Source organism: Phocoena sinus, chromosome 4 (genome assembly GCF_008692025.1).
Source record: "Phocoena sinus isolate mPhoSin1 chromosome 4, mPhoSin1.pri, whole genome shotgun sequence".
NCBI classification, from domain to species: Eukaryota; Metazoa; Chordata; class Mammalia; order Artiodactyla; family Phocoenidae; genus Phocoena; species Phocoena sinus.
Genome location: NC_045766.1, coordinates 114,335,255 through 114,359,351, shown reverse-complemented (window position 1 = coordinate 114,359,351; position 24,097 = coordinate 114,335,255). Strand labels below are relative to the sequence as shown.

Below are 24,097 nucleotides of genomic sequence, written 5' to 3'. Positions count from 1 at the left end.
CCATGTTGGAAAACTAGTTGTTTTATACCAAAGTGTGCTCTAGTTACTAAAAATTTAGTCTGCACTATGTAAAGAATGCTAAGAGCAAATCAGGGAAAATTTTAGGTACATTAGATTGTTTAATAAAACAATAATTTTAAAGTATATATATATATATATATATATATATATATATTAGGAAACGCATTTATGACCCTCCTAGGATTACAGCTGGTTTTAGAGTAATACTGAGAAAAATATTGATAAAAGTTAGTTTCTGGAGTTTTTGAGACTCTGAACATAGAGTCTGATGCAGAAATACACACCTGCTCAAAGCACGTGCACACAGAGCAATAAACACACATATCAAAAGGAAAAGGTGTGTTGTTCTGTGTTAGAAAAATAAATGGACACCGCTGCACAGGACATCGACTTCAGTCTCTCTATAACTCGAGACAGCAATATCAGGATCTTCTTCTATAAAATGGTGTTTGGAAATAGGCATTTTCTCTAATTTATTGTTGTGAAATTTATATGAATCTCAGTTGTAAACTGTAAAGATCTCTTTAAATATAAGGAACTATTATTTATAATTATTTATATTACTCAGTCAATATTTGCTTTCTAGGGAAAAATGAATGTTTCCCCAGTTATCCAATCTAGTAGTGTAAAGCATCAATGAGATGACTATTAAGCATGTACGAATTTATCCAGAAAGGAATACAAGAAATAAGGCCACAATTATTGGACCTGTGGAAATATTTGACATTTAATTTCTTGTGAAATATGTACTTTTAGGAAGCAAGTTATTGTCTCAGAGACATCATGGCCTGTAGAGAAAGCAGAGACTGGTAGTAAATACTCATGACAATTTTTCTCCTGACTATAATTGTCTCAATGTGTGTGGCCTTGGGAAAGGAACGTTGTCATATTTTGCCTCAGCTTGCCTAAATGTGAAACTAGCAATGAGCCAAATATCTAATTCTTTCTGGGTTTTGAAGTTATTTAGACGTAATTTCTTTAAAACCAACCCTCAAATATCTTAAGTTTTTGCAGGTAAGAGCTAATTTGATCATAATTATAGGTTTATCATTTCTCTGATCTGAGTTGTATCTTATTGTGAAAATCGACAAAGGTACCATGACATGCTTCAGTCTCTTGGGTTGTGGGTACTGTCAGGGTTCAGGCTAGAGACTGGCACAGTGGTTCAGTCATGCTGGAAGGGACCGCAGTGTCTCCAGTTGTACAGTTCTATTAGACCCATGTAGGCAGTGTGATGAAGGAGAAAAATGTGTGTACTTTGGAGGAAGACAGACCTTGATTTGAAAATCCAAATTTCTATGTGAAAGTGTCAAAATTTTAAATATCAGTTATTCCAATAATTTTAAAACATTAGTGAGCCAAAACACAACACGCACATGGATACACACACACCACTTGCTCTCATGCAGACTTCAGTCCACAAATGAGCAAACTGCAATTATGATTTTATAGTATCTGGTGTAAATTTCTGTAGTCATACTGCAAGGCCTGAATTCTCATAACAACTCTGCCACTAAAAGCTTAATTGGCATGTTGACCATTTATTCATTGAATCCATTAAGGAAAAATTTTTGAGAGTAGTTGCCATTTTGGTAGTATATCCCCTGTTTACTTTAATTTCTCTTTATAGATTCATACATCATGATTTTTAAAAATTGAAACTTTATGCTTTCTTTTGGTAGAAAGTTGTAACCTCTGTAATATAATTGATGGAGAATGTGCCAGGAGAGCTAGTTTTTAATATGGTCTAAACTTTTGCTACCAATGAATTCCCAGACTCTGAATAGCAAAGTATTATTTTTCTAATCTTAAAATTAGAACATTAGACTAGACTCAATATTTTTTCATTTTTTCCCTATGTCTCAGAATTTATAATCTGTTGGTTTCATGGAATAACCAATTTCCATGTATTTTCTTATAATTGCATAATTAAATAGCCTTTTTCCCCCTCTTATCCTAAAGGTATTTTATTTAGACTTCAAGTATTCTCCTTTAATATTGATATTTGGGGATTTTCTGAGTATTTCCATGTTCACTGATTCATATTCTTCATAGTCTTCTAGACTTAAATTATATTTTTTGAAGTTATTGTTTTTATACGTGAAGAGTTCAAGTTCATGTATGTCACCTTTTCAATTTTTATGTCTCTAATTCCTTTCTTGATAAATAGGGGGTAAAATTGAACATAATATTCCACTATACCATATTTTATAAAAGGGTAAAAATAAACTATAGAGTATCAGGTTGAAGTTTATATGCCTAAAATTTCTAATTTTTAAAATAGGAGACATAATAACTTTACTCCTTACCTACCAGAATTGTTATGAGAATACATTAAAAAGTATATTTAAGAACACTATGCAAATGCATTTTTTGTCATTATTTTATTTTAATAACACATGTGATTAGAAACCACCCTAATTGCCAGAATAATGAGTTGATATTCTCAAAAGCATTGAACAAAGCACAAAGCTTTACTTTGTTCTGCTGTAGTCTTCACATTGTTTTAGATATTCTTCTAGAGTTATTTCATTTACTTTTGTGCAGAGAGAGAGGGTTTTTTTCATGTTACTAACTTACAGAGGGAAATTTACAGTGATAATATGTAAATCAAAAGTCTAGATTGCTAGTCAGGATTTGCTAACTTCTTTATTTTAGCTCTATCTCCATAGTGGCATTTATGTATTAAATATTGTGAGTCTTAACATTTACAGTATTTTGTTTGATTTAACCTACATTTCAGAACTAACTGCTGATATATAAAGCTAATAACACTACTTTGTTTCTTGATATAATAGAGTTCTGTATTTCATATTAGTGTACCTTTCAGTTCTGCATACAATTGTTTTACTAATAACGATGCTATGAAAGAACTATAGAAGAATTTTAAGAATTTGTTGGATGGTTCACCACTCATTCCGTAAGCATTCATTGAGCACATCCAAGATCTCAGGTGCTGTTTGGTAGGGTTCAGAGTATATAGTTTGGAACAAGAGAGAATCAATTATTGTTCTCATGGAGCATACGTGCTCTTGGAAACTAGGAAGACAATAAACAAGCAAACAAAAATTTGATAGAGGTGTGTGCTGTGAAAAAGATAAAAAGTACTAAAACTAACAAAAAATATAAAAACAAAGAATAAAAACAAGTAAAAGTAATTTTAAAATGTAACTGGTGGGGCTTCCCTGGTGGCGCAGTGGTTGAGAGTCCGCCTGCCGGTGCGGGGGACACGGGTTCGTGCCCTAGTCGGGGAGGATCCCACATGCTGCGGAGCGGCTGGGCGGGGGCGTGAGCCATGGCTGCTGAGCCTGCGCGTTCAGAGCCTGTGCTCCGCAACGGGAGAGGCCACAACAGTGAGAGGCCCGCGTACCGCAAAAAAAAAAAAAAAAAAAAAAAAAAAAAAAAAAAAATGTAACTGGTGGGTAAAGGGCTACTTTACATTGTTTGGGCAAGAAGATATCTTTGAGGGAGTATTTGGGTTATCTTGAAAGTCAAGAATGATCAGCAACAGCAATGAAAACTGTAGGGGAAGGGCATCCCCTGAAGTTACAAAAGAAGTACAAAGACACAGTGGTAATTAGGTTGTTATGTTGAGCAAGGGAAAAAGGGCCATGTTGTTAGGAGAAAGTGAACAAGAAGTTGGAGAGATTATTTAAAAATGTCAAAGACCAGAGTCTGTGCTCTTAACCACTTGGTTATGCTACTGGATGTTAAAAGCTCTGTGTTGGGGTTTTGGATATAGCAGTGAGTGAAACAGACAGTATCTCTGCCTTTATCAAAATAGACAAATCAAAATGTGAGCAAGTGCAGATTGATTGGTGTAGCAATAAGTTTTTTTGTTTGCTTTGGGGGGTCGGTTTTGGTTTTTTGTTTGTTTGTTTTGTTTTGTTTTGTTTTGTTCTGAGGAGAGAAGAATCATAGTTTTCTAGTGTGGTAATGGATGGCTTCAAACAAGATTTGTGGAAGATAAGGCTTCCCTCATGACTTAGGACATTGTAAATCAGCAGAAGTTTAACCCAAAACATGCAGACAGAAAAGTAGCCTCCGTAACTGGAGGATGGAGGAGCAAGGATAGTTGAGTTTAGTTGGCATGCTTGGTTCATAGACACTTGATTTCTGTCTTGCAGAGTTCTGTAAAACAGAACTTTTATTAGGTCCATGTCTCAGCTCGTAATAATGTTAAGCTGTGTTATTCTTTTATAACTAGCTAGAAGTAGAAGAAATCTGATTATAATAATCTTCAGTGCAAGCCTAAAAGCAATAGGAAGTCCCAGCTAGTTGTAAGCAGACAGAACCAATTAAAGTAATATTTTGGAAATATAGCTTTAAATGTGTGGTATGTATGAGGAGGACAGTCAGTGTGATCAACCAGAAGCTGTTGCAAAAATGTGTGTGTGAAATAACAAAGACCATCAGTGAAAATCAAGAAGAAAAATCAGATATGAAAACAATGTAAAGATAACTTCTTCATCAATTTGTATAATTTCTTAGAATCTAATAAGAGCATATTCTTATGCAAGCTCTTAAAAAATTCATGTTAAAATTTTAGAATTTTTTTCTGAACTAGTACGGTAGTGTACTTGTTACAAAATAGAAGTGTGACAATAAATGTTTGAGAAAGAGCCGAGGATGTGCATTTCCAGAAATCACTCCAAGGCATGTTGATGTTTTAAAAGTTAATATTGCTAATTTAAAAAAAGGATTACCCCTTCTTAATTCTTTTAGCCAGTGTCTGTTTTGTCAATTTGCCAACAAATAAGAGAATTTTCTCCTTTAATATATTTCAGCTCTATTATATTCAAGGTACCTAAAAAATAAATCATATATTTGAACGCAGTGTAACTTACAAAGTATAACTCACCAAGAAACTGAACTATACACTGTTTTCTTACTATCTAAGAGCTACCAAAAAAAGTCAAAGTGTTAATAATATCTTTGATAGTTTTGATGCAGCCAGAGTTGTATACATATCTAAATTATCGGTAATTGATAATCAAGCAGCTAGAGATAAGATACGAAATTAATGATCTTATTAGCAGTAGCTTTAATCTAAGCAATTGCACTTTATGGCAGAATGGTGTGTGTGTGTGTGTGTGTGTGTGTGTGTGTGTGTGTGTTATTTTAGGTAAAATACAGTATAAAAGAGAAAAATGAATACTTAGTGTTATCTAAATATAATCAATGTTATTTAATAAAACCAATTCATATTCTACACAGGTATGACATCAAAGACGATTACACACTGAGAATTAAAAAGGCCATGAGTACAGATGAAGGCACATATATGTGTATTGCTGAGAATCGGGTTGGAAAAGTGGAAGCTTCTGCTACCCTCACAGTCCGAGGTAAGAGACTTAAGATGTGAAATACAATTGAACCAGCAGACTAATATTTGGTTAAATTGGTAAGTGAACTCACAGTCAAAATAATAGCTTATGCTGTTTTATTATCACATTAAAATGCCTAGATTCTGTGTCCTCTCTATTTTTTAGTTGAAATAAAATTACTTTCAAATTTGGGTTTGAAGCGATGATCATTTGAAATGATTAATTTTTATTTAATAAATAATAGCTAATGTAGTTTAAAAGTAAATCTTAAAAATAGGAAAGGTTTACACTAATCTTTTATGTTTCCATTGTTTTGAACTATTTACTGCTTTTAAATGTCACTAATTTCAAAGATACTTGGTTTTCTGTTTACTAGATTGTCACTTTATACTAGTAGACTTTTTTTGAAATTCTTTTTTATTTCAGCATTCAAAAAGCAATCTGAAAAAGCTAACACTGCTTCCAAAGGTGAAAAATGGACACAAAGGAGCTCCCGTGTTGAGAAAATCTGATTTAGAAAGTGATTTGTGAAGTTCATTCACCTTAAAAAATTGAAATAGTCAGTGCTGCTCCTGTAATAACTTTCACTTTCTGGGTATCATGCACTTTCTCAGTCATGGAATAATTTTCATTTATAGACTCCCTGCAATTGCTTATAAGTGAAAGAAAGCATTACTTAACCCTACAGTGAGCTAGAATGAATTAACTGCCTTCCTGGTGGTGCATGTTGATCCACATGAGTAAATTATATAGCCCAAGGTACCAAGTAGTACCAAGTACACAGCTACACTTACTCTCGCCAAATAGATATTACCCATGGCATTGTTTACACTCACAGAACTTCAGAGATAGGCAAGTACATCCATTGCCCTATCTTTCAGCCTTTCTTCCAGTACCTTAACTAATGTCTCTTCCTCCCATCCCTCATGATAAGGAAGTTGGCTGCATGTTTATATCCACGTCTCACTTGCATCTCACCCTGTTTAGTCAGACCTCTTAGCCTTGTGCAGCTTTGCTCGCAGAAGTTTTCATAAGATTAGGAGAAAGGCTTGGAGGAATTTGGATTGGCAAGAAGTGTGTCAGGGATTCTCAGACTGGTCCTCTAGCTGGTAAGAAAAATGATTTTTGCCAGATGTATGATTTGAGCATCATATCATTAAAAAAAAAACCTTCCTCCAGGTAAATATTAGGAGACATTTACTCTGGATACCTAGAAAAAAAACTGGTGAGTTCCAGACTTCTCAATCACTTCATTCCTATTCCGCTTAATCCATTTTTCCCCCATCCAGATATTCTAGTGTGGACTTAGATATAAAATAAACTTAGACAAAATGAGCAAACTAGTTGCTTAAAAAGTTTTTCATTCCTCATTAGTTAACAGATCACAGAAACCTATGATGATACACCAATTGAATATATATACTGATAATATATGATCAAAATCTGATTTGTAAGCCACTTTAGTATAGTTAACCTACCTTTTCCGGTAGGTGGTTATATATTTATGTATATTTGTTTGCTTTTATCTAGTCAGTCCTTTGCAAAAGCAATTCACTTGACCATAATTCGCCCAAAGTTTGTTTGTTTGTTTTTTCTAAAGTAAGTGGAAAAAGAAAATAAACAACTAACCAAGAAATGTTCCCGTCAAAAAAATATTTGCTGACTAAACAAATGGTGAGAAAATGTGAGGAGTTGTTTGTTTGTAGAAGCAGCAGGGTTCCTTTTATACTTGAATGCTTGGATGAATGAGATTTGAAGTGGTCTGTTTGCTTTAAGATCTTTCCCAGCTAATTGTTTTCATAATTTGTTGAAAGTTTCAGGTTTACCATTTCATTTAACAAAGTATGCTACTCCTGGATGGATGTTTGAAGCTAATTTACAAAACTAATAGAAAGAGTTGTTTGTTTTCAATAGGATTCTTTTTTTTAAATCAGCAAACCTTAATGGTCTCTCGCCTAATCTGTGTCCTGTAAATGGATTAGAGTGTTTAATCTATGTAGTATGCATTTCATCTAAGACTGAAACCTCAAAAACAGGGTTAAAGAATTAAAATCTCCATAATATAATAGAATGTGGAGTAAAAATTGTTTAAAAATACTTTTTTACCATTAGGAAAAACGGTTGGGATTTCTCATACTAAGAGGTTAATGGAAAAAAAAATATTATCTACGGCTTATTTTTTTTACACTCATTTTTCTATGCACATAAATGAAATGTTCAGCCCTTCTCTGGATTGTTTTATTAGAACAGGGTCAACTGACCCAAGAGGCCACATCCATTTTCATCCATTTAATGCAGGGACACAGTTTAGTTTAATTTGCTGATTTTGAAAACATCCACCTGCTGGGATTTTTTTCAGGATGAAATGTTGCTATGTTACAACGACAAGTTTTATTGTGATGTTTCTGCTAAAATTTTATCATGATCTTCACTTTAGCCAGTTTGAGAAAAGAAAACGAAGTTTTATAATCACAATCTGAAACAGACTTACTCAGTTGTTTTCCACTTCAGAAATATGGTGAAAATAGACTATAAAATTAAACTTACCGGCAAGTAGCTCCCTTTGCTGACTTGAGAAACATAAAATTAGAAAGAAATATTGCTAGACAATAATAAGCCTCCTGGCATTTATATTCCAATCAAATATTTCGTGATCTAATAGAACTTTTTTAAAGTGGCTCCAAAATGAGTGAACACAAACTGCATATTCATAAACATATTTTTTTCCCATTTTTCAGTTGCTTAAATTGGCTTTGCATAAATCAAAGCTTCATTGGGAAAACTATCTTGGTTCTAGAGCAATAAATCTTTAATTTTTTTGGAATTTTCCTAGACTAAGAAATATATTTTATTTCTTTAAAACATGATTTCTCACCATGTGTTTTTCTTTTTCTCTCTTTACAATCATAGACTCAAAATGCCTTTTTGTTTCTAAAGGAAACATTATGTTTCAGATTCAGCTGGAGGTGGCACCTGAAAAATGCAAATTCAAAAGTGAAATACAAAGTACTTTTACTACTAGACATTGGCAAAATCAAGAGAAATCTCATCAGTCAGAATAAGGCACAACTTCATTACGTTAGTCTGTTGTTTTGTTCTTAGTTGTTATTTTTGTGCCCTCCTAGAAAAAGAAAGAAATTATTGTGCATAGTTCAACTTACTTTCTCCCTCTTGCTATAGTAAACACACTATAGACTGTAGGACAGACTAGAGTTTCAGTAAGCCAGAATTTTCATTCAGCTGCTATGATTCCTTTAGTCTTCTTTGAGCTGTATTACCCCCCCTCCCCGCTTAATTGTGAATAATATTCTAAGACCATGAATCTCATAGAGAAGAAACTCCAATATAGTTTCAAAGATTGCACAGAACTAGAATTGTGATGTATTTGTTGAGTGAATGAAGGTCTATAAATATGGTTTCAATGGCTATATCTATCTCACCATGCCAACAAGTCATCAAGACAAAACTACTCATAAGTTCAAGAGTTACATTGTGTTCACACTGGAGCTTTACCCACTGGGGTATGGATGAAACACTTGTTTGCTGAATAAATTTATATTTTGAAATGTAAGATTTAATAAAAGTTCAAACGCTACTAAATCTGTTTCTTCTTCATTTGAAAATGGGACCATATGTTTTATATTTGTCCATTGCTTTTATATAAAGTGGTTTACTATCTAAATTGATTTGGCATTATTCTTTTTAAAGAAAGTATTATTAAGCCCATGTGTGTCTCTTACAGTTTCTGTGCATTAAAAAAGGGGGCAGTCTATGACAACTGATTTTAGTGATTGGAAGTTATAGAATAATAAAAAATAATAATAATTTGTTGAAGCAGCAGTTTGAAAGCCATTCTCAGTATGGACAAGAATCTATTTGTCAGTCATTGTTTCCTGCCTTCTGCCAAAAAAAGAAAAGAGCTTAACAGTAGTTAGAGAGCTACTCAGTTGAAATCTCTAAGGATGTTCCAACCTATTTGTTATATTTTCATCTACCCTGTCCACGGATGAAAAGTGATGTGATCTTAACTTATTACTGGCTGAAACGCAGCGTCAGGGGCTTTTCTGTAGTCCTTGTAATGGTTCTGACTAACCATGCTTAAAATCCAATTGCTATTTAAATCAGACAGCAAGGCCTTCTTTTATTGACATGACATTTGCTAGCCTGTGACTTGAATAGTTATATTCATCAGGTTCTTAACTTTGGGGTAACACAAGGCTGTTTAACTCTAAAAGGATATTTGAAATAATAACTATAGTAAATGATGATGACAATAAGACCTTATGTAAAGTATCTCTCAAATTGCTTAGAGTTAATCTCGGTGTGCAAAGTAATTATTTTCTTAGAGTTCTATTTATAATTACGTTCAGTTTTTATCAAGCTAGGACATCCTGTTCATACTTGAATAATGAGACTAGAAATCACCCTGCTGTCCATACTTAAATGTAACATTACACATCATGCATTCTGATAATTTTCTTTTCTTTCTTTTTTTTTAATTTCTTTTTTATGTTCTCACCACACCATTGTAATGTCTACAGCTCGCCCTGTTGGTAAGTAGCCATCCTTCTATCCATTTCGCATGGCTTTGTACAATGCTTCATAGCTCATGCATAGTAGGATATGACTGAATGAAATACATTTGTTCACCCCTGTTAAAATATTACTTGAGGGACTGTCTGCTGTAAAAGTTGCTCCTAACTTTTTCATCACTTTACTAAACCATTTTGTAGTGGCTTTTTGTTACTTAGCAATTAATAGGTAACAATTTTCTTGTAAAAGAATATATGAATGATGAATATTATAAACTTCTAACTTTTCTTGAGAAAAATACAATACTTCCTTTTTCTTGTGTGTATAAAATATTCAATTATTAGTTATGTTTGATATTCGTTAATATAAAAGCTTATGAACTAAATTAAGAAGTTCTATTATTTTATGCACTTTTATTTTAAGCTGCTTAGAGTCTGCACTCTGTAAGGGTATTTTTTACTGCTGCATACTTATTATCTGCATGCCTACTTAAAATTTAGTAGAATGCTTCGGGTTACTGTAAGTTGATGCTTACCCTAAGAGGAAAAGGGGAGGGATGAGCCGTGTTCTTTGGCATGAAAAGTTTGAATATATCTTTTTCTTCATTTGGCTTTGCAAAACTGAAGTTAACAGCTTGCGCTTGCAGTAATTTAAGTGGTAATTATTTGTAAACAAAAATAAAATATTTTCAAATGTATTGATACACTTTCTGCATCTCTTTTAAAGTTTTGCTTAACCTACCAAGAAATGTGTTTGAATAAAAGAAATCTTGGTAATGGTGTTATAAGTAAATAAATAGATATATGCATAAATGGATGGGTGGGTGAATGAATAACTTAATTTAGTACATTGTTTCTTTAATATACCAAGAGATACTTTAATAAGTTATTCAATTTGACACAGCTTTATAAATGGTCCGCCTAACTTCAAAAGCTTTCGTATTATACTGGCTTGACATTGTTGACATTTGATGGATAGCCATCCAGACTCATAACATTTTTCCCCCGTTGGTTGAAACATTCACAAACATTATTGTTGTGTAATGTACTCTTATACAGATAGCAAATACAATCAATAGAACTTTGGCTTCCCAATCTGAATTTCTGCTCTGCCATTTCTGAGCAGTACTTCCTTTGTCAGTTATTCAACGTCCCTAATCCCCAATCACGTCCTCTATAAAATGGAGAGAAAAGCTCTGGCCTGTCAAAACTGCTATAGGAATGAATTGAGTTCAAAATTGATCATATATGTGAAAAAGTTTTGTATGCCAACATTTGTTAACACATTCCTAGTTTCTGAGACATACATTATTTCACATTTCAATATTTTTGAAGTATGCTTATGGCTTATGATTAATTTGAACATAAACTGCAGGCATTTTTTCTTAAAACAATTATTAAATTGATTATGTGTTTTACAATTGATGCTGTTAGAAAATTAAAGAATATACTGTAAATTTTTTTTGCATTTGTAAGAATTCATATTAATAATAACTTTACATATCTATGGTATGACATCTAAAATTAAGAAGTAAATGGGAAAGAATAAGATAATAACTTTGTAAATTAGCAGGAAAAGTCACATTTAAATTGTAGATCTTTATACATAGAAGCCTTATGCCGATAAACCATGACCACTTGATTTGTATTATTTCACAAGCTCCTGGAATATAGAACAATATGTTAATAATTTCCAATATATTAAAACTCATGAATAAAAAAATACCTTGTTTAGAAAATGTGATATGCACAGAGTATTGAGATATATTTGTCGCCTACAAGGCATTTCAAAAGTTATTTCTGTTTTTTATTCTTTTTTGAAATGATTGCTTAAATTCCCATTGGACTGGAACTAAAGAATAGCTTCTTGACACATTGTACTTTATTCTGGGAAAGTCTGTCATTTCATAAATCTTTCTTAAAATGGCTTATGACAGTGCTCAGAAATATGAAGAACTATACTTTAAACTTGACAACTACTATTAATTTGGGAAACTGAATGTTTGAGAAATTAGCCTGCTTTTTCTTTGCATCAACTTTTTACATCAATTTTAATTCAGGAAGTATAGATATGCCAACTTTTATTGTAAGGTGAGAAGCTACAAATTAAGTAAAATCATGAATTAAATATTCAAATAATAGAAAACTATATTAATATTTGTTACTAGACTAAAAGTTTTTTAACTTTGAAGCTCTTAGCAGTAACATAATCAGTATTCTACAAAGTAGAAACCACAGAAGGGGGAGAAAAATCCATCTTTTGATTCTAGTATAAATTATGTGAAGAACTATGTACCAACTATGTAAAATTTAGAGAAAGTTCAAGGGGTAGTTCCTGTCTAAAGCTTTTAAAAGAAAATTAGAAATATATGCACATTCTGGAATACTAACAGATTCAGAAACCAATCACTACATTACCTACCAGATGAAACTTGATTGTCTGTGTGGAAAGCCAATTTAGAAATCATTTTAAACCTCCAAACTGGATGACTCTTATAAGCTGCATTTGAGTCAAAGAATTGGAAACTCTTTGCAATTTACAGTTGGAATAAACACCTTCTTGCCTGTACTTTTGAGAGTATAAGAAAACTCTTGATTTTGAGGATCATCAATGTGGGAAGTCCTACTGAAAGCAAACAATCACATACTTGCCAATGGAACAAAGTAGTCTCTACATTTCACCTCCTCATCTGCAATGTCATCAACACCTCAGAAAGAGTCCTGGAATGTAACTTCCCTAGTTGCTTTTTACCACAAAATCTAGACAAATGCCACTTTGATCGTTAAAAATCCACCAACCCTTCTTGTGGTTTTGACTTTTTACTGTTCCAAAGGCATTCTTTATATGAGAGCAAAAGTACATCCTAGGACAGAGTTAAGTCTGAATGCTGAAATGCTTCATTTGTTTGTTTGGAAAACTCTGTTGATGAGGGAACTGACAGAAGAAAAGGGTCTAAGTAGAGATAAATATCTTGCTTCCTATACCCATCTGTCTTATTTTCTATTGGAAGTCTTTCCCAAGCTTAAAAATAAAAAAGAACATCTATTTTGGAGATGGGCAACACATTTTTTCCTAACAGCAACTCAAAACATAATGAATAATTTGGAAAAGGACTGTCAAACCTACCAGCTGCCTTGCTTGTGAAGCTGAGGCCTGCTCCATTTTGTGTCGTGTATACCATATGCTAGATGGTGATTGCCTCCAGTATGGAAACTAAAAACTGAGTATATCAGGTGAAACTCATTTAAAATATCAAAAACAAACTGACAATATACAACTTTATGGAAATTTCCAATTATTTCCTAATTTAGTAAATCAAAAGTATGTTTCTTTTTATAGAATATAATTGGCCACAAGAGTGTATAAGTATTGAGAAATATATATGTTTTTGGCAAAATTCCCATTTTTTATTATTATTATTATTTTAAAGAAGCAGCCACTATTCTAAACAGAAATCTATAGGGACATATTTTTTCAATCTTTTAACTGTTTAAACACAAAAAATTAACATGTCTTCATTTTAGAAAGTTCTCTTTTGAGTTGAAGTGGAGTTTGTTTTATAACATGCTCTAAAGCATTTTATTGAGGCCACCAAAAGATCCAATAAAAAGTGAGTGACTGAAAAAATTCATTCAGGAAAAAATAGAAATCATATAATGCTTTAAAAATAATGCAGCTGGTATTTTCAACACCCCTACCCCCCACCCCACCTTGAAATTTGGAAAGTTTAATGTGCTGGATGTAATTCAACTTAATATTGGAAATATTACAGTTTTTTAAAAATCAGAAACTAGGTGGATATTATGTACGAATCCTTTCATGTCGAGATCCACTTTTGTGCAAAAGGCATCCTGAGTGTATCTTGGTAGGAAACCTCTTGGAAGGAAACCTATACTTTTATTCTCTTCAGCCTTTCTTCTTTGGGCAAGGTGTTACCCCATGACCTGAGATGATCATCTCTCTCCTAGCAGCCCTTGATGTTTCCTACATCTGGCGCTGATTAGCTACTTTATGCAGTGTCCCATTTAATTTTTATTAAGCATCACGTTTTTCATTGCTCCATATGTTTTGATTAAATTGTAGGTTAAAAAATGCATTGTATTTTGTCTTGTATATTCTAACAGAGTTCCCATAATGCGAAACATTTAAAATATCTTTAGCTCATACTAATTTTTCAAGTGAAAAACAGGTAGTGGTTACTTCTCATGCTTGGCTGGTTTTAGTCACTGACTTATTTCTTTTGGAAGCACCTTGTGTGTTTGACAATGTCTGTTCAATGCCTCTAATTTGAAGGGTAGGTATAAAATTATTGAGTCATACTTTCTTTTCTCAGACTTTGGTGAAAATGTTTTATTGTTTTTGTATTGAATGGTACTATAGGGAAGTACAAGGCTTACAGAATATTTTTAGCCTCAGCTGGGATACCCTTTTATGAATACAAATATGAATACCAATGTATTCCCTTCTTCCATAACTTTGCTGGGTTATACCTTGGGCCTGATCACCCTGTGTCTAGTGTTCCTAGGACAGCACGACCCCTAGAATCTGCAGATTCATCATTTAATTTACTCTATTTCAAAATGATTTCTTCTGTTTTATCTCTGAATACTTTTTCTGTCTCACTTGTTTTTCTCAAATACATCAGTTATATTGGCTTTCCTTTGTCTCAGTTCCATATCTGTTAACTTCTCTGTAATAATTTTGAAGTCATCATTCTTTCACATTGTATTATTTCTTAATGCGTATTTATCACCTTCCTAACTTTTTCAATTGCAGTTATCATTTTTTCTTATTTCTAAAATATATTTCTTAAACTTAATTTAACTTTTAGTTCATTTCTTGAACTAAAGAATTTCAAGAAGAAAAAGTATTCTTCTTCACTTGTGTTTTAATGCCTTTACCCCTTTTTGAGATTTTTTTGTTTGTTTCTTTTTAAAAGAGAGGCCCTGTTGTACATAATTCTATTTAGACTATGGACAACTATTTATTCTAAAGTATTTCTGTGTTCCCTTGAGTTATTTTTGGATGATATAAATGCTTTATCTCCCTTTGATTAATTGATTATGTTCTTTTCTGTCATTAATTAGTAAGTAATTAGTTAATATATAGTTTGCTTTATTTTATTTTACGTAGATCCTGTTTTAGTCCCTATTTGATTATTAGTCATCTAGTTAACTGCTGAAAGCTAGGGTTTACATGTTTGGAGAAGAGAAAGTGAAAAGTATCAGGGTCAACCTATACTTGAACTCTTATCTGGAATATTTTTTCAAAAAACATGTCATTTTCTCCTTGGTAAGCTAGTGATTCTAGTAATACACAGCAAAACACTTTATGTTACAAACTGTCTGTATTCCATAGGAAACACTCTTCATCTTCCTTCATACTCCCTGCTTTGTAATGAAGATGGTTTTTACTAGTTTTACTAGTTTTCTACTGCTGCATAACAAGTTACCACAAATTGAATGACTTAAACAGCAGCCGTTTTTTAGGCCACAGTTCTGTAGATCAGAAGTCCAACCAGACTCAACTCGGTCCTCTTTTTAGCATCTCACAGGCTAAATCAAGATGTTGATCAGGCTGGACGCTTCTCTGGAGACTCTCCAGAAGAATCTACTTCAGAATTCATGCAGGTTGTTGGCAGTACTGAGTTCTTTGAGGTTGTATGATTGAAGTCCCCATTTTCTTGTTGGATACCAGCCAGAAGTTGCTCACAATTCACTTGCTAACCTTACGCATGGCTGCCACAGCCTTCAAAGTCTGCAGTGATCCCTTGAATCCTTCAGGTGCTTTGCTCTATATCTCTCTCACTTCCCAGTCTGCTATCAGCTAGAGAAAATTCCCTGATTGAAAGGTCTTATGTGATTGGGTTAGGCCCCTAAACTAATCTTAAGGTCCCTAAGACCTATCTTAAGGTCAACTGATTAGTTACCTTAATTACATCTGCAGAATCCCTTTTGTCACATAACATAACATAACCATGGGAGTAACTCCATGAAGGGAAGGTCATGGGGGCCCCCTTAAATTTTCGCCATCCATAGTAGGCTTGGCTTTTTCTTTCCTTCAATACCTTCTCTCCAGACTTCTTAATTTTAGTTGGTTATCTGCAAAGTCATGTCTCATATTTCCCAAGTCTCCTTCTTGACTCTAGATCTCCTTTCTTTCTATAAAAGGATCATGGATTGGGCTCTCACAGTATTGACAGAAAATTTTTGTGAAATTGGCATTGATAGAGGATTGTGGGTGGGGCTAGCTGTTGCTCACCTTGCATCCTCATTTTCCTCCAGATTTGACCTTGTTTGGCAGGGGTACTTCACAATTTGTGGTTTGAGGCAATGGTAGTTTTTCCATATTATTCATTTATTTTGTTATGCTCAATAGAGGAAGGTGGAGCAATAAGCCTTTACTCCATTACTCATTAATTTTGGGATCTATCCAAATGAAAATAAAATAAATTGTTAATTTAGTAGTTAAAAGTACTATAAATATCAAATATCACAATAATGTAAATATTCTGGCTAGAAACAGTATTATGAGATTAGTATTAAGAGATTTCACTGGCTATTGCCAGAAAGAAATAGCATCAATATTTTAGTCACACCTTCTTAGAAAGTAAAAATTTTCATTTTTATAAGTTATAATAATTTGTTGACAGAAAGATATCATCATATCTATTTACATATGTATATACTGTAAAATATATATCATGATGTGCATTACACCTAAATATTATATGCATGACATTTGAATTACTGCACTACTTATTTAAACAAATTAAATGTCACTCAAGGGAATAGTACATAATTAGATTAATTAAAATATATAAACTACCAAATTGAATTAAATTTTGAGTTAAAATACGTCTGAAAGATTTTTTACATCTCTTATGGCAAACATGGCTTCCCAGATTCACTGAGGCTATTATTTTCATCTCCCCTCAAAACTATTAGCTCTTTGTCAGTAAATACATTGTTGTATTTATCTTTCTGCTGCCTCTAGGTCTAGCATAACATTTACATGTGGGAGGGGCACGCCAAACGTTGGTGCAGTTAATTGATACACACATATGCATACATAGGTACTACTTGCCTCGAAAATGTTTATGCAAGCAGTTTTAAACAGTGCTATAAAAAGATTAAGCAACATTAATGGTAACAGGCCAATCATATAGTCCCCATTCTGCTAGTAGGAGATAAAATACAACAAAAAAGAAGGCACTAATGAGTTAGGATGGTGCCTTACTAAGCGTGTAATTAATGTTATTAAGAAACATTGCAGTTGCATATTAAAATTCCGTTAACTAAGCAGCCCTTCAGCTTCAGTACATTTGTTCCTTGCTTGCAAGTTTCCCCCCCCACTTTTTTTTTCTGATTGGCATCTTCATGCAGTCTTTTTCTAAAAAAATGAGATAATGGGATGTGATCAACCTTTGTGGTTTAGCTAGAGTGCTGACATGACAGTTCTGGCAAGTTGACAGGTTAAGTGAGTGAAAATGGTTGTCTTGTCTCACCATTTACATGAAGAGCCATTTTTAAGCTATAGTTTTCCCTCCTCACCTCCACACATACAACCTCTTCTACCCACAGTACTGAGAACTCTAGCTTTCCCAGTTAGTATCTGGAGAAGATATTTTTCACCACTACTTGAACTACTTTTCTTCTGCTGGTGAAAATGAGATCTTTTTCAAAAATAATGTAAATATTGCCTCATTCAATGATTCATTAGTTTTTAAATTAATAGTATTTTCCTTGAAAATTAACAGTCCCTTAAAGAAAACAAAATTTTATTATTTTATTTTCTACTCAGTATTTTAGTTCAGAAAGCAAAGTAGAGAAGCAAAGCTAGATTGGTGAAGGACAATATAATATGGGAAAATGTGATTTACAATTCATAATTTGTTTAAATTTAATTTTTCTCTTAATTTGTAACTTGTAGAATTCAAAAGTTTATGAAATTTGCGTGTTAGATTTCAGAATGATTTCCTATAGTTACATGATTTTCTGTACTTGCCTATAATTTAAGTGCAAGTCTGAAATATAATAAAATCTAAAATGACCTGTAAACATATCCAACTTAGTTACTTTATGAGTTAGCTATTTCATTTATTACAATATAGAAATATTTAATACAATTAGAGGATTAAGTTGGACTTGCTAAAGCCAGTAAAGACCATTTACACAGAAAAATACATGGTTCCACCAATATAATCCTTCAGTTTAACAAACAGACTTACCTGCTTTTCTAAAGGTGTCAGTGAAGCCAGGTGATGGTAATGGTGCATTGGTGCAGTCTGGAAAACTTCTATCTCTAACATAATGCATGTATTTTTCCCTCTGTGAGGAACAACCTCACACCCTTCCTTTCTTACCTACTTAATCTCAAAAGAACAAATCTCTCTCTCGCTCTCTCTTTTTCTCTTTCAATGCTTTCCCCAACTGTTGGAGACAGACTGAGTCAAGTTACTCTCGTAATGGTGGGACATCCTGTATTACAGCAATTACCATGTTCATCATGTTGTGTCATGCTTGATTGTTTGCATGTGAGTTTCCTCTGGTAGGCGGTAAGTTCCAGAGAACAGAGATTTTAGTACCCTCAGACCCTGACACCATATAAAACCAGTAAATGTTTGCTTAAAATAATTAAACACTATTATGAGTGAAAGTGCCAACAAACATCTGAATTCATTTCTAGTACAAATTTATAATAATAAATTATTATTTTTATATTTATTTAATAATTTATTAATAATAATAAATTTTATTTATTATTTTTTCCAATAATATGTTGCCTTAAAAAAATTAAGGTCAAATATGGCTATGTGATGAATTGGGAGATTGGGATTGACATGTATACACTAATATGTATAAAATATATAACTAATAAGAACCTGCTGTATAAAAAATAAATAAAATAAAATTCAAAACTTAAAGAAAAATTGGCTATGTGGTGGAGCTGTTTATTATAACACTGTTTTTATATGCATGCAGTGAGATCTTAATGTGCAGGGTATTTTGAACCAAATGAGTTTATCCTTTTCAAAGGTATTCTATTTATTCTAGATAATTGTAGAATTATTTCATTTTTATTTACATTGCTCATTTTCAAGGAGAAGCATATTATCTGTGACTGTACATTAAAGAACATGGTTTTAATCACTGTCACAAAACATACACATACTTTTTTGTGTGTATGTCACATTATCACCAAAACTCAGTACCTTTGACCCTCTTTGGAATTGCTTTCCCAGTTATTGTAAATGTCAGTTTAGAAGGCCACTTACATTATTTTATAGTTATACTATATAACACATTTGACTAGCTTCATGGCCTACTTTAGTCATCAGATTTTGAACAACCATGCGTAACTTTTAGTTCTCACTATTATATGAACCTTCAAAAATTAGTCTTCCCACAATCAATAAATTCCACAACAGTGGTTAAAAAATATAAAGAGTATAGCTGCAAAATTGGAACACGTCTTTACTCATACAAGGATTGAATGCAGTTTGTACATGCGAGGGCTCTCATAGGTGGAGAGTAGAATATGAAATCTAAATAGATGAAGAATCTAAAGATTTTGATTCATTTCAGTCATTTTATTTTTTTGACCACTATACTTTCCATATTTATGAAAACAGCAGACTATTTAGTAGTTTTACTTTATCATTTTGACATTAGGAAAGCATATATATATATATATATATAAATATATATAACATATATATTGAGAGATAGATTATTAGATTATTGTTGAAAAGAGGTATAGATATTGGTTTTTGTTATGGAATAAGAATTTTTAATATTAGTTAGAAGTAAGGTAATGGCTGAGAAAGAAATCACAGCACTCATCCAGAAGAGTTATTGCCATGGACTCAGTAAGAAAATGATTAATTGGAAAGGTAGGTAATTTAGCAATTTGATCGTTTATATTCCTGAAAAATAGTGACATATGAACAAAATGTGATTAAATGGGGTCTATAAAAATTTTCATTTTAAATCCTATATCCCTAAGTTATATTTTTCATTATAAATTCATTACTTCCTCTGGTATGGATTATGTGTTGATAAGTTTCAAATCAAATATTTTTATGACATTATGCATTTTCAGTATTATTAACAGAAATTCTTTTGAAATCAAGTGAAGTGTTAAATGGTAAAAATTAAATAGAATTAAATAAGTTGAAGAAACAATCATTTATCAATTAGAAGCCAGCCTGTTCTGATTACTGAGTAAACATTCATCTCTTACTCCTGCTCTACATTTCATGTTAATGAAATGAATTTTTGCTATTTCTTGTTGCTGAGGCTAAGCCTATTAACTAATTTCTTTTGCAGGAACTTTTAGAATTGGTAAACATTTTTTATGCTGTTTTTGTCACTCTGGGGTGGTGGCTACTCATTTATAGTCTTTAAGTTATAGATTTTCATTTGGTATATTGGGCATTCTTTATAGAGGGGCATATAAGAATCAGTTAGGAAAATTTTTCAAACATATTTTCTTTGACTTCTCCCCACCCAAATTACTATAATAGTGAGTTACTGTCACTGATAAGAATGCATCATATTCCTTAGTACGATGAGATGGAAAAAAGTGAGAGTATTTGCTTTAAATCAAGAATTTTATTTAGTGTTCACTATTTGGAGATTTTCCAGGCCAAATAAAGATACCATTTCATTGCAAAATAGTAGACAGCACACCATACCTCTAAGAGTTTACAAAGGAACAGAAGAATCAAGGCACACAGGCAGGGGGAACAAATAGAGAAACAAGACAATACAAGCAAGGGCAAGTACCTTAAGTGGGAAGAACACAAGAAAAGTACAAGATTAGAGTGTGTTCAGGTTAATCGTTGTCGACAAGGTGGATCAAAGGATAATAGATATCAAGATGGATTAACCACTAGAACAAGCAAATACGCATGCAAGTGATTGAAAGTAGACTGGTCTGCTGAAATGTTGGAGCTAGTTTGGGGACAGGTGAGCATCAGGATGGTAAAACCCTGGGCCAGCTGATGGAAGACAACATGCTACACAGGAGAATGATGTGCAAGCATTGCAATGGCAAGCAATAGAAAAAGCACTGTAGGTTTTTGAATAAAGAATCACTTGAAATAAGTATACTTAAGAAAGGTTGTACTTACAGGTGGCGCAGAAAGAGCAAGATTATAGGTTTTATGTACTTTAACAATAAAAGCAATTATTTAGGAAAAACATGTTATGATTTTAACAGCATTATACCATATTGGAAATTATAGCATATAATTCTTACCCTTCAGTTTGGTAATAGACATGACAGATTCTCAGTTAGTCATATGGCTTGAAGTGAACCATATGTGTTTAAGAGGTCCAACTATATCAGACGGATCAGAAGTCAAGTCCTTCCTCCTATCTATTGATTTAATCTTTAAAAGCCTTCATGAGATTCAATTTTCTGGTCTTTACATCATAATGATAGAAGTTAAGACATAGGGCTCTTTGAATATTAAATGAGATTATGCCTGTGGATGGTTTAACACACCTCCTGGTACTTAATAAGCACTCAATTAATTTTAATTATTGTTGTATTAAGTAGTTTTCAACTTTCAGATCTTTAAAACAAGCAAATGATGGAAGAATGTGTGTTTCAAATATGCTTATAGAATATATTATAATTTAACAACCAAAAAATATTAAATAGCAAAAAAATTTTGTACTTGAGTTTAGGATACAAAGTTCATAATCTTTATTGTTACAGAAGAAGAAGCTTATTCACTCAGGTGCAAAATTGTACCCAAAGGAAGAGCTGCTGAGTGTGCCTAGAGCCACCGTATCACATATTAATGTATGCAACTTCTTCATGACTGTCTCCGTGTTCATGTCTTCCATAGAAAGTCATGTTTTCCTGTAAAAACAACTCTGAACATGATGTGATCACCTTTAGGGTCCCCCCATCCCACATCTCCAAGCACACTTCATGCAAGGCCTATGCTTCCTACTCGTGTTCAGCCATCTGATTTCCATATCACCCACTCACAGCAGCGGGCATTAGCGTAACAGAGCTGTAGTGTGACTTTGATTGAAGCCAGCTTGGGCTGAATGCAGTATCAAAGCATAACCTAGCAGAAATCAAATCTAATTTACTGTGCATTGTATTTAAATTATCAAAAACACCGTTTTGGGTGAACAGTACCAGACCTCTAATCTTTTTTTTTTTTTTTTCCTGTGTCTTCTTCTAAGACTTTTTATTTTATTAGGTCTTATATTTAGTTTCTTGATAAAATTTCCTTAATTTTTTGAAACATCTTTATTGGGGTATAATTGCTTTACAATATTGTGTTAGCTGCTGCCGTATAACAAATTGAATCAGCTATATGTATACATATATCCCCATATCCCCTCCCTCTTGTGTCTCCCTCCCACCCTCCTTATCCCACCCCTCTAGGTGGTCACAAAGCACTGAGCTGATCTCCCTGTGCTGTGCAGCTGCTTCCCATCAGCTATCCATTTTACATTTGGTAGTGTATATATGTCCATGCCACTCTCTCACTTCGTCCCAGCTTACCATTCCCCCTCCCTGTGTCCTCAAGTCCATTCTCTATGCCTGTGTCTTTATTCCTGTCCTGCCCCTAGGTTCATCAGAACCATTTTTTTTTTTTTTTTAGATTCCATATATATCTGTTAGCATACAGTATTTGTTTTATTCTTTCTGACTTACTTCACTCTGCACGACAGACTCTAGGTCCATCTACCTCACTACAAATAACTCAGTTTTGTTTCTTTTTTATGGCTGAGCAATATTCAATTGCATATATGTCCCATATCTTTATCCATTCATCTGCTGATGTACACTTAGGTTGCTTCCATGTCCTGGCTATTGTAAATCGTGCTGCAATGAACATTGTGGTACATGACTCTTTTTGAATTACGGTTTTCTCAGTGTATATGCCCAATAGTGGGATTGCTGGGTCGTATGGTAGTTCTATTTGTAGTTTTTTAAGGAACATCCATACTGTTCTCCATAGTGGCTGTATCAAATCACATTCCCACCAACAGTGCAAGAGGGTTCCCTTTTCTCCACACACTCTCCAGCATTTATTGTTTGTAGATTTTTTGATGATGGCCATTCTGACTGGTATGAGGTGATACCTCATTGTAGCTTTGATTTGCATTTCTCTAATTATTAGTGATGTTGAGCATCCTTTCATGTGTTTGTTGGCAATCTGTATATCTTCTCTGGAGAAATGTCTATCTAGGTCTTCTGCTCATTTTTGGATTGCGTTGTTTGTTTTTTTGATATGGAGCTGCATGAGCTGCTTGTATATTTTGGAGATTAATCCTTTGTCAGTTGCTTCATGTGCAAGTATTTTCTTCCATTCTGAGGGCTGTCTTTTTGTCTTGTTTATGGTTTCCTTTGCTGTGCAAAAGCCTTTAAGTTTCATTAGGTCCCATTTGTTTATTTTTGCTTTTATTTCCATTTCTTTAGGAGGTGGGTCAAAAAGGATCTTGCTGTGATTTATGTCATAGAGTGTTCTGCCTATGTTTTTCTCTAAGAGTTTTATAGTGTCTGGCCTTACATTTAGGTCTTTAATCCATTTTGAGTTTTTTTATATGTATGGTGTTAGGAAGTGTTCTAATTTCATTCTTTTACATGTACCTGTCCAGTTTTCCCAGCACCACTTATTGAAGAGGCTGTCTTTTCTCCATTGTATACTCTTGCCTCCTTTATCAAAGATAAGGTGACCATGTGTGCGTGGGTTTATCTCTGGGCTTTCTATCCTGTTCCATTGATCTATCTTTCTGTTTTTGTGCCAGTGCCATACTGATTACTGTAGCTTTGTAGTTTAGTCTGAAGTCAGGGAGCCTGATTCCTGCAGCTCTGTTTTTCTTTCTCAAGATTGCTTTGGCTATTCGGGGTCTTTTGTGTTTCCATACAAATTGTGCAATATTTTGTTCTAGTTCTGTGAAAAATGCCATTGGTAGTTTGAGAGGGATTGCACTGAATCCTATAGTATAGTCATTTGCACAATGTTGATTCTTCCAATCCAAGAACATGGTATATCTCTCCATCTGTTTGTATCATCTTTAATTTCTTTCACCAGTGTCTTATAGTTTTCTGCATACAGGTCTTTTGTCTCCTTAGGTAGGTTTATTCCTAGGTATTTTATTCTTTTTGTTGCAACGGTAAATGGGAGTGTTTCCTTAATTTCTCTTTCAGGCTTTTCATCATTAGTGTATAAGAAT

General features: G+C 33.2%; 1 protein-coding gene across 7 annotated transcripts in view; it reads left to right on the top strand.

Moving 5' to 3' along the window:
• ROBO2 (roundabout guidance receptor 2) overlaps positions 1-24,097 on the top strand; it is a 594,883-nt gene that overhangs the window by 461,115 nt on the left and 109,671 nt on the right. For all 7 annotated transcript variants that reach the window (XM_032630901.1, XM_032630900.1, XM_032630902.1 and 4 more), the window contains exons 6-7: positions 5,239-5,366; positions 9,890-9,901. In XM_032630901.1, coding sequence (XP_032486792.1) covers positions 5,239-5,366; positions 9,890-9,901 — 140 coding nt within the window. The remainder of the gene's footprint in view (positions 1-5,238; positions 5,367-9,889; positions 9,902-24,097) is intronic.